The sequence below is a fragment of the Prinia subflava genome, chromosome 9, assembly GCF_021018805.1.
Source record: "Prinia subflava isolate CZ2003 ecotype Zambia chromosome 9, Cam_Psub_1.2, whole genome shotgun sequence".
In the NCBI taxonomy this organism is placed as follows: Eukaryota; Metazoa; Chordata; class Aves; order Passeriformes; family Cisticolidae; genus Prinia; species Prinia subflava.
In genome coordinates this window covers 11,697,010-11,709,338 of record NC_086255.1, presented here as the reverse complement: position 1 = coordinate 11,709,338, position 12,329 = coordinate 11,697,010, and the positions used below count along the sequence as shown (strand labels likewise).

General features: G+C 40.0%; 1 protein-coding gene across 1 annotated transcript in view; it reads right to left on the bottom strand.

The window, feature by feature from the left end:
- STN1 (STN1 subunit of CST complex) overlaps window positions 1-12,329 on the bottom strand; it is a 45,292-nt gene that overhangs the window by 24,318 nt on the left and 8,645 nt on the right. The window contains exons 2-3 of the mRNA XM_063405369.1: window positions 5,130-5,269; window positions 491-586 (exon numbers count right to left, since the gene is read on the bottom strand). Of these exons, the coding sequence (XP_063261439.1) occupies window positions 491-586; window positions 5,130-5,262 (229 nt within the window). The 5' untranslated portion in view covers window positions 5,263-5,269. The remainder of the gene's footprint in view (window positions 1-490; window positions 587-5,129; window positions 5,270-12,329) is intronic.

Genomic DNA, 12,329 nt, shown 5'->3' with positions numbered 1-12,329 from the left:
ATGTTTGAGTTCATTTGTTAAGACTCCTGTGCACCTAAAGATAAACAAGCTCCTGACTGCTATTAGAAGTTGGTTCCAAGATACAACAAAAATAGTCAGAAGGGATTTCTAAGGTTCACATATGGAAGAAGTGATTCCCCATTTGTGGGCACTGTTAAATACATTTGCATCTGACCAAAGGGATTGCAAACAGGAGAGAAAGGGGGCAGAGTCCAGTGACAAAGCAACAACTAAAATTAAGATTTGCTACATGACCCCACATGAATCAGCTACTCTGTGTTATCTATTTAATTCTCTATTTTTGAAGTGGAGCTAAACACTACTTTCCCTACATTTGCCAAGTAATCTCAGCTGTAGATATACATTATATTAGGATAAGAGAACATTTGCTTCAAGAATACACAATCAGCAAATAAGGAAACCTTTCAGTTCTCACAGTAATTAAGATAAAAGGCTGATAAGTGCAAGAAGAAAGAAACATTTTCCTTACCTCCACAATTATAAAAGGCATCTCGCTCCTTCGTTTGAACCACTATCCCAACAACATCCACCTGCCTTATTGGATGTCCATTATAAAAGAATACACCTAGACACAAAACATGCTTGATTAGTGTAACTGTTTTTTTCAACACCCTACCCTACATAGTCACATTTGTCAGTAAAAAAACCATACTTTCTTACATATTTAATATATCTTAAATTATTCAGTACCTACACAGGAAAATTCCCTGTATCACTGAAGACTAGGAATACTAAATGGAGAAAGTATCGGCTGTACTGAGGATACCAAAAGCTTGCATCTGTAGAGTGTCAGAATCTTATTAACCTTTTGTTTTCTTGCACGTTTGGATCTGAAAAACAGTTTCTTTGCTGCAAGCATTAGGGGGTTTTTCTTTGTTTGTTTGTTTTTACATTTGGGTTTTTGTTTTGCTTTGCTTTTTTGTTTGGTTTGGGTTTTTTTATATCTTCATAAGGCTTTAGAATAAATAATAGAACACAAAGGAAGCAGTTTGAGCTTCTTACAATGCAGCTGTTCCTGATTAAGGCAGAGCCTCCGAAAGGAAAACTAACATAATTCTGTCTTTCATTTCTGGAGGAACAGGAGCTGTGGGGGCAGGGGAGAGCAGCAGCCCTCTCAGACTGCAGAGTACACTACTGCAGTCATTGTAGACTGTATCCTGAACTTCAGTTTCTGAATACACACGTTCTAAAAACATCCCTTCAAAGCTATTTTTGTGCATCGAAAAAGCTAACTTAAATAACACTTAGAAACATGTCCAGGAAACAGTGAGAAATCACAGCCCAGTGGACTCTGACAGCACTGAGGTTGCCTCGCTCTGTAATCCCTTTCAAGAGAGTGACAAATGTTGTTAACAAACACTAATGTAACATCATACACTGAGGATTCACAGTCCACCAGCAGGAGGAAAATAGGGCAATAAGCCCCAAATATACCCTGGGCTGGCTAGTTTTCAGTGAATGTGTTCTCTTCAGTTTTCTAATACTGCTGCTTTACTGAAATAAGCCATCTGGGATGTTCAATAACTGTCTTCTGAAAACTAGATAACTCAAGGGACTCAGAAGGGAACATTTGGCTCCATACACCGTGGCAAGCGTTATTCTTACAAAGGGAAACACAGCAGCAAGGGAGTCAGAAAAATGTTCTGTACAAAAAAACCCCTAAATCCAAAATCCAAAAATAACTTGTCCTACATAGCCAGCAGCCTTAAATGAGCCTGGAATTAACTTTGTTCACGCAAGACAGAGAGAAAACACAAAAGTTTCAGAAGAAATCAGAGGTGATCAGCCAAGCAGCTCATAAGCAGAAATTTTGCTCATAAAAATCCACTGCAATGTTTTGAGGATGCATCTATCATCTCAGATCTGGCTACACTAATCGTGCAGTCACGGGTCAGGTCTGGCAGAGAGAATGTTTAACAGGTCTGTCCACTTGTCTCTCATTTCATTTACAAGGGCACAAATAAACATTGCTACAGAAACCCCCAGTGGAGATGCTCCCAGTGTTTGTAGTTATTCCCTGAATCTTACAACATCTCTGTGAAAGGTCTGGGTTAGTTTCAGGGTAAGTCTGTGGAGCAGAGACTCCAAGCTCCTGATTATGCAAACAAGCAACATGTTATTATGTGTGTTTCCCAGTTAGTAAGATGAGTTTTGGCAGATGACAGAGACCAAATAAAACTGGTTCTCTCCATCCCCATAAGTTCACATAGAACTCCACCCTTACTCTCAGAGAAACTACCCAAATTAATTTGAAGAATGAAATTACATTTAACCTATTAAAATTTGCTGGACTTTATGACTTCAAGGTGTAAATTATTCCTCCTGCCAGTTTGTTTGTTCAAATTAAGTCCATACTGGTAGCAATAAATATATACTAAACATTTGAAGGTGTGGACAAACACATTCAGCAAGGTTCTCAATAACCCAGTAATCAACACTCAGAGCAAAATGCCATTATCACTACAGCCACAGCAGTGCTACAGGGGGCTATAGATACAGAGCTCTCTAGGGTAAGTGCTGGTCATGTCTGTGCCAGCATTACTGTGCTGTTTGCCATTCTTTTAATTATTATGACCTCCTCTTATGCTACTTGTAGCTTCCTTGCTTGTTGATAAGCTGTCACAAAGCAGTGGTGCATGATAACTCTGAGAAAAGCTCATTTCCATGATGTGATTATGTGTTACAACTGAGTTTGACACCCACTCTCATTGCAAGGCTGCTAAGACAACACAATTGCTGTTTTTATCTGGGAGGTTTTCCAGCCTTGTTGTCACCATTTATAGCAGCAGAGTAATTGGCCAGGTTTACTGCTTCCCTCTGTGTTGTTTTAAGGGATTAGTCACTGTGGCATCAAATCCTAATGCTTAAAAGTGGAAAGAAAAAACTCATTAGGTCATTCAGTCCATTTCCTCAGGGCCAATACAAGACCATTTTGTACAGTAAATTCCTGGCAATCTGTACAGTCAGGATATAAACAATCCCAGTGAAGGGCATCCCACCTTTTTCCTGGGAAGGCTGTGCCATGGTCTAACAGATGTCATTCTAGGGATGTTTTTCCTGACATTCAGTCTGTGTTTCTTTCCATTCTTCCTAGTTACAACTTTTTGTTTTGCACTCATTCATTCTTAATTACCATTACTTAATGACTGATTTATAGCCAACCATATACTTAGCTTCAGCTGGTCTTTAAAAGCCCATTAAAGGCAGGAAGTGTTGACAACAAACACCTACAGTCTTCCTTCCCCAAAAGGTATTAATTTTAGTGTTTTTGTTGTGCTATCATTTGTTGCCAACAAATAAGACACACTGAAAAACGTCTGGTTTGGTATATATACAGCACCAGGAGAATGAACAAAATTCAGGATGTTTGTTCTAGGAAATTTCATTTTATTTGAAGTTTGGTTTAGAAAATGATACAGGATTGCAAGCAAGCTTAAATGTGCAGGGTGCCAGATGCACAGGAAGTGGAGAAAGCTCAAATGTAGCAACTGTAAAGGCTGATATCTTGACATGGCAGATACCACATCCTTAGGATCATCTTAGAAAAAAACCAAAGGTAATAACAAAACTGAAAAAGTTCCTGAAGCAGAAGCCAACTCAGTTAAGTAAAAGGAACAGGAAGAGAAGTAAGAAGGGACATTCAGGTAATTTGGTAAAAAAAAAGAGCAGAACTGTACTTTCTAGGACTGTTCCTGCTATCATGAAATGTTTGTTGCTGTTTATAAGGTTAATTATTCTGAATGCATTTTCACGTGTGTATGTACTAATGTTCAAGTCCAAACCACAATCCAATTCTGCTGGCATTGGATTGTGTTGCATTTTGTTTGAAAACAATCAAAAGATCTGTAACTGATGAAGAACAGTTTTTACCAGATTGATTTCCTACACCAGAACTACTAGAAGACGTTTATAAGCCAGTTTCAAAAGGCCTCTAAATAAAACTTATTGTAGGACAAACATCAAGAACAGTCTGTAGCCTGATTACTGTAATGGATTTAAGACAGAAGTCTCCCGCCATGTTAAATAACAAAGCTAGACAGATAGATAGACAGTCAGATAAACTGGTATTTGTGGTTTGTGAAGTTCTCGTGTACATAAAAATGGTTGCAAGAAGAGAAAAAAAAACCCCACCAGTCCTTCATTTCTCCAAAAATAGCACTGCTGCTATCCTTGCTGTTAAAGAAAACTGAAGAATAACAAAACCTACAAGGCAAATCATATTCAAAGATCCAAACAGGGGTACTTAGTCTCTATGGACAGAAAAAAATAAAAATAAAAAACCACAAACAAAACATCAAAACCAAACCAAAGACATAGACTCTGCTTAGGGCTTATTGCTTTTCCCCATTAATTCTAAATCCTTTGGGCTCCTCCCTGATAATCTTGCACTGTGTCAATCTTCAGCAGGGAGTAATGAACCCTCCCACAGCAGAAGACACCCTGCAGCCTATTTAAAGTCTGTGTAGTGAAAACAGCAGTTCAAGGTCAGAGCTGTGTTGCTTCAGCCAAGGCTCACGTGTGGGTGACACTGCAGGCCAGCAGAGCAGAGCTGTGGGTTGGGTCCAGCATGGAGGCCAGAATTTACAGCAAGGTTGTTCCAATGTATGAAGAAAGTCATGTACCTATTGTATCTATAAATTAAGGAGACAAAACCTCAAAACTTGTATTTGTTTTATAATGTATTAATATCCATAGGAAAAGGCAAAATCACAGATCCAGTGATGTAATCAGCTGTCGGAATTTTCCAAAAAATGTAGACAGTGGGGAGGTAACAATACATATGGCAAGAAAGGACCAGAATTTTTTAGAATTAATTGTATGAGAATATAACAAACACTACCACACAGAGGAAATACAACTTTACCTTAGCATAAAAGAGGTTCTGAGGAGAAAGAAAAGCCATTTTAATAAACACATTTTATTTTTCACATACATTTCACAAAGAACCTGTTGTCCTTAGAACTGTTCAAAGATACTAGCATCACTTAGCTTAAGCAGATGGAATACTACTTTACTGATGTTCATGAAGTATTCTTCAATCCCTTAATAAAAAGCACAACATAATTATAGAACTGTGTGTATCATAATCAGCACATATAAATACATACCTGGCACCTGTTTAGACTCTCTCATTTCTGTAATGTCTTTAATATAGAGTCTTGCAAATGCAGAAAAAACAGGATCTATCCCCCAGTACAGAGAAGGCATCTCTTCTTCATACTTCTTGGACTCAGACTGCATCCAAAACCTGTGAACACAGAAGGACGTGTAATTGTTTTCTATACAGGTGAAGAGCTGTTGACATATGCCCCAGCCAAATGAAAAAACAGCCCCCAAGTTTACACACAATAACACAGCAGCTGAGGATGAGACACTGGAGTTTATCTAATATAATATTTATCTATCAATATTTCATGCATCACCACATGAAATATTCAAAGTATCAATACTCATGATTTGTTTGAAGTACTGAAAATCCAGCAACAGCATTTCCCCCAGTAACTTCAAACGAATTAGAATTTCCAAGATTTTTCCTCTCCAAATCCATGAATAGAGAACTAAAGTCAACATTTGTTTAAAAGAGCAGGACTGTGGGATCCTAAGTGGTTACTTTCTCTACAGATGATTATCATTCTCCCCATCGTTCTCTTCCCCTCCCCTAACATATTCTTCTCATTGTTCATCCTGTGCTTTATTGTGGAGTTGAGGGAGGATGACTTTATTTAAAACAAAAGTAGCCATCCCTTCTATATTTTGGGCATGTAGTCTCCACTAACTTTGAAATTGTTACTTTCCCCTTTTACCCTTTCAGATTTCACAGTTTAATGCCTGCCATGTTCTGCCGTTACAGATCCAATTCTCTGCTTATCACAGTGTTGACATCAAAAACCCCAGCACTCAATTCAGGAAGATCCTCATAAAGATTTGGAAGCTGAAGATATTTTCTTTCAGCTTCTCCTGTATGGAGAGGAACACTGTCCCTGTAAGGCTTTCCAGGTCACCTTCCAGTGGGTGTCAGCCCCTTGCAGCTCTAAGTCAAAGGTGCTAAGTGGACTGATTCTGAATAGTGCAACAGGGCTGAGATTGGGCAGCTCCAGTCTCCTGAGAGGAAGCAGCTCCCAGTGATCTCTGCAGTCAGGAGAAGCAGTGGCAGCTGTTGATGTAGAGACAACACACCACGAACATCATGACAGCACCTTGCCTCACTGAGAAACTACGGAGCTTGGGTTCTGCATCGTTTCTGTTCTAATGCTTAAACTTTAATTTGAGGCAAGGGAAAAGGGGTGTAGCACAACAAGCCAGAGTGTTGCTATATCTACTCTATACTGTGTACAAACTGCAGCTGATAATTTGATTCCTGAACAAATTTTTTGAAATTTTATTTAAGTAAAAAAAAGGTCAGTGTCATTTAGCCTTCCTTGGACTGGTCATTTCTTTGGTGAGACATTGAAAATATTTGATTTAGTCAGTTCCAGCAGTAACTTCACCACTGAGTAACAAACTGAATTAGTTTTTTTTACACCTGGATTCATGTCTCGCTCCCCACTACAGACAGGTCTTCCCAACCTTTCCTTTTTGCACCTGCAAGATCTACTCAAAAATGTCACACTGTTCCTTTCTCACTCAAGTCTCCCCATGAAGCACCCTTTTTGTACTACTGAATTGAGACACTGCTCAATAGAAATTTAGAAATTAAGCTGTTAAGTGTATGATCTTAACACAAGCTGCTATTCCTCCATATGGCAGTTCTTTGGATACTTGCTACAGTCGATGTCAAATTTAGACCATAAAGTTTCTCAAGGGAAAAATGGTACTTTACTTGGCATACTCATTTTCTTACCAAAATCCTCTTTTTGCTTGCAGTCTCTAGTACCAAGTTATGTTCCTTTCTGCTTCATGCCCCCTAATTTACTCTGCATGGTTACAAAGCCTGTCCCAGCTCAGCACCTGTTTTTCCTCCTAGACAGACAGCAGCAGACTGAGATAACCAGCCAAAGAGAGACAGTCAGGTAACAAGTCTGTCTAACCTTTTGTATTTTGGGTAAACAGACACCCCTCGGGGCAAAAAGCAGAAGTCACCCCTGCACATGTGTGCATCTGAGGGGAAATCAATGAAGCAGCTCCCCTGAGATTAAAAATATCTGTATTTTGGCATTTTATAGCCACTTGTCAAGCCTGAAATGCCCAAATGTTAACAGATCAAGTCCAAGCCACACTTTTAGTATACATGAAGCATCTCTCCCAAATTTTTTACTGCTTCCTTGTTCTGACAGAAGATTTCTGCAGCAAAAGCTCTTTCTATCTCAGAAACTACTGGGAGTTATATCTTAAAATCTGGAGCTTCCTTCTCACTCCCAGGCCTTGTTACAGCTCCTCACTGGAGATATTTACACCCATCATACGTCTTTATGTAGAGACCACTCTGCTTGGTTCAAGCCTGCTACAGACACACAATGCTTTATCTTACAGATCTGGCAAGGATTCCCTGACAAAAACTAAATCATGCACTACGGAGGCATCGCAGGATTCCTTGAAGTCCACAGCACAGATTTGCTGAAGTCCTGAGTTACAGACATTCCATCCACACCAGGCTGGGGGAGTGAAACCGTAGCCCAGCCTCGCCCTCACGTTCAGCAATGTCTGACAGGCACACAAGGGCATTCTGCACAGCAGCCAACGCCTTCCTTGGCCTCTTCACTGTCCCCAGAGCCCTCCCAATCCCTGACACCACCCAAAACCAAACCTATTTTCTTCCTTCCCTCCCAAGTGGGCAGCTTGGTAGCTACATTTCAACCGTGGCCTATTCGAAGCCAAAAGCTTGTGGTCAGTTGGAAAGAAAAGATATTTAGTGCCTCCTGGATATACTTCTTGCCTCCAACACTGCAAGTATCAGTCCATTCTTCTCAGCAGTTGTCTGTCTGCTCCTAAAGCAAAGTAAAATGTAAACTATTTCCAGAGTATCTATTCAGTGACTTTCCAAGCTTGTTTCAGGCAGATTGAGAATATTAAAAAACATAATTCCTACAAGGCTGACAAAACTCTTCCAATCATTTACCTTTTGATATACAATAGTATCTTCCCGTAACTTTTTCTTATGCTGGCACAGGAAGCCTCTCCATCCCAGGGTTAATTAATGAGTCATCCTGGCAAAAGTGGAACTTTCCATTATGCTACAAGTGTTTTCAGCTCTTAACTGGTACCATTGGTGATACGCTATCAGCAAGGAAGATAAGAGCTGCCCTGTACTATGAAGATCCAAGGGGCAAATAGGGGCATTGTGGAGATGCACAACGTTATAATCAATGAGAACCAGACAGCAAACAAAGGACAATTCTGAACAGATACTATATATACAAATGTTTAAGGATTAAACTGGCTTTTGCTGGGAGATGGTGATTAGGTTTAGCAATATAAACAACACAGAGTCCCAGCAAAGGTCATTCCTTTCTGTGTTTTGTTTTAAGTGCAGTGTAATGACTTCAGGATTGCTGTAGTGCAAGGAATTCAATCCTGTTACACGAGAAAAAAGGCAACAGAAGCATCTAGTCCACAAGTTCATTAGACAGAAGATATCTGTATTCTATTTTTAACTCCAGAAAAAGGCTATGGAGGCATAATCAAAACAAACAAAAAAAAGAATTAAGTTCTTCTTGGGAAAGTACCTCTGTTTGAATGGCAAAAATCTGAAGTTTACATAGTAGGTAGGTACTGACATACAAATAAACACGAAGCCTCAATTTGAGATTTTTCTAACATTAAAATAGGGCTGTCCCTTCCACCCGCTGTTATCAATGTTAGCTTTCTTGACTCTGCTGAGATCAACCAAGTTCACAATCCCCAGAGGTACTTGGTGAGCTCACCAAGGTATCATCCTAGAAGGGAAAACAAGGAAAACTGGCACCCTTCCGAACCATGCCATCCCACAAACGCATTTTCCTTCTTTCCTCTTAAGCAGCCTACCTGGTAGCCTTGTCTCAATAGCTTCCTATCTAACACCCTTCCTATTTTATTGATTTATTCAATAGAATCAGCCTTGGTCAATACATTTCTTGGCTCATGTTCTTGTGCCCACTACATACCTTTTCCAAAAAAGCTGAACGGTCTGCTCCCAATCCCAGTGCAAACCTCAAAGAAGAGCATCTGTTTTAATGTTTCTTGTTGTCTGTTCTCCAAATTTGATTAACAACCAAAGCTCTTGGAGAAAATTGCCTTAGCTTGAGATTAATCATTTTGAGCCAGGAAAATGTGTCTTGCCAGCAGCTGTCTGCAACTACTCTGCAAGTGCTGGCACACTGCTGCAAAAACTCTTTCTCAAGTTAGCTGTGAATCAGAAACAGAGAATTTATGCACTAATACAGGCAACCTAAACATCCTACCAGGCTTTCACTCTTCTCCAAATGCTGCCACTGCCATGCTAGCACTGACAATTTACACTGGAAAAGCTCCTGAACTGTTGGAGTTGCCAACCTAGTGCATTAAAACAACTGAATGTCACCACTGGTTTACTTGAACAAATTAGGCCAGAAACTGTGGCTGTCAAAAACTGCTTCATAGGCCGGCCATTCCTGCAACACAAAGCAACTTGTGGAAAGAGGAGCAGAGTCAACAGCTGGGGTTTGTAACACCCTCTGTCATCTGAATTGAAATCATCTGTGTCTGAGTCAACACCCTATGTGACAAATGACTATTATTCAACTCTTCATGATCAGCAGAGGCAATTCCAGCACAGTACAGTCAAAGCCACCATTTTTCAGGAAATGTTTTTAATTACCTACAGTCACATACAACATTTTAAATTAAAACCAAATAAACCCATTGTATTGTTATACAAGTAAATCCTACCGAACTGGGAAGTAAAGCTTTTGGTTACAGTTAATATAGAACAAAGATCCTAGACATGAAACTCACCCATAGGTTTTTAAAGAATATATAATTAAAAGGAAGTTTCCAGCATCAGTAACAAGATGTACACCATCACTGAGACAAAAACACGTTACTGAAAGGAGTTACAAAAAAAGGCTCCTGAAAAACAGCTGTTGGAAAACTATGAAATAATAAGGTAAGGTCAATTTGGATCCATCTCCTACCTGGTTATTCTATTACAAATCAAGAGGGGGCAAGCACTTTCAGTCTTTCACAATAAACCACTTTCTGCTTCTGTCATGTTAAATCCTGTCAGTTTTGATGCTACATGCTGCATGTCTTGTAGTTCTTACATATAAGCACAATTCCAATTTAAAGACATAGTTTCAAAACAAAATTAAGAATTCCTCTAGAATCTAGAATTCCTCTGAACTTCTAGAAGTTTAGCACTTCCTGAAATTTTACTTGTACAAGGGTCTGCCATTTGTCTAAGCTGTTCAGATATAACAAAAGAAAGAATTACAGATTTTTTTTTTTGTAAAGATATTCCTTGAAATTTTAAACATTGCATGTCTTTTAATTACATTAATTTCTATTACAATACACTTCCCTGGCAAGTGAAGTGCAAGACAAGAGACTCATCACTGGAACCCTTACCCAGTGGGGAATCTCACAATGCAAAGGCATTGCCCACAAATGCCCATAAGGCAGGATGTAGGCAGGGCCAAAAAAGCCTTGTTTTGTCAATAAACTGACATGGCTCTTATGTAACAGTCTTCCAGTGGATTAATGTCACCAGGTCATAACCTGTAATGTGATTCCCTCCCTCTGATTTTACCTTTCCATGGCACTGCCTGGAAAACCTTCTGGATAGGTGCATGTGGCTGCAGGAAACCAAACAAACTGGCTCCTCCAACACCTTCCTTCTTGGAAGGAAGGAGGACAAAGCTTACAATCCTGGATTGCTTCCTTTTGGCATTGAAACTTGTTTTATATGCAAGCTAAACCCTGTCACAAGGTTTTGGCACTCAATTTTCCAAAAGGATAGTTCTGAAAAACTAACAGTGAAGGGTGTAACAAAATAAACAGTAGAAGTAGCTCTTTTTGGTCCTTGTCCCATGCATTCGATACAATTTCCCATGGACCAAGAAATCAGCCAGCCACTCAGCAGACAAGTAAACTAGCTCTGTATATGTATTTCTCATAGCCACCTGTAAGCTTACCAGAAATAAGGTAGTAGGCACTCACTACTGATATTCAGGAAAGCTTCACTTCCTATGTGTCTTTTAAAGCTACTGGATAATCACACTGAAATGCCTTCTTCAACTAATTCCCTAACCTCTCTCAAGCAGGGGCAGGAGGAAGCCTATGAGGATGATTAACTCTCTCTGAAAGCTCTTAATCACCCACAATGCTGCCAGAATGAGCTGGGCTGCAGAAAAGACATTCTTTGACTGGAAGATTCTCAGTTATTAGTGCAAATTAAAAACAAACAAAAGTAGAAATAAAGTACTTCTTATAATTAGTAAGTTTCTTGGTTGGAGGAACAACAGTATGAAAGCTTTGATAGCAAGAAGATTCCAAACAGGCCGTTGGAAAAGGAAGTTTTTTTGACAGATGCTTTTAATTGGGATGTGATGCTGCCCCTCTACTCAGCCTGGTGAGGCCACACCTGGAGTGCTGTGTCCAGTTCTGGGCTCCTCAGTACAAGAGAGGCATGGAGCTCCTGGAGGGGGTCCTGCAGATGATTAAGGGACTGGAGCACCTCTCAGATAAGGAAAGGCTGAGAGAGCTGGGCCCGGGCAGCCTGGAGAAGAGACACCTCAAAGGGGACCTTGTCAATGCCTGTAATGACTGAACGGAGGCTGTCAGTATCACAGACCAGGCTCTGCTCGGTGGTGCCGGGCAGTAGGACAAGAGGCAATGGGCAGAAGCTGATGCACAGGAAATTCCACCTGAACCTGAGGAAGAACCTCTGTGCTGTGTAAACATGCACTAGAAAACACTCCTCAGAGAGGATGTGGAGTCTCCCTCACTGGAGACATTCCAGAACCATCTGGACAGAATCCACAGTAATGTGGTCTAGGGCTGGAGGTTAAACCCTTCCGACCTTATCCGTTCTGTGATTCTGTAAGTTACTGATACAACACAAAGGAATTAACTAACAGAGAAAAGAGAATAAAACCTAATTCACCCTAGCTTAAGGCAACAGTTAGCTTTTTTGTTTTAGCAGTGTAACATAGATTTACTGTCACTTCCAGAATGAACACTTTCAAATTGCAGAAATTAGCATAGAAGTGTCAAGAATTGGTTTATAGCTTTCTGAGGCTACTGTGCCTGGGAACTTCACAAGTTTGACTCAATTTCTAGAAGCAAATAATCCTGCCCATTTCCCTCCCTCCCTCCCCTTTATGCATCTGGTCTAAATTAGAACAGCCTCTGGA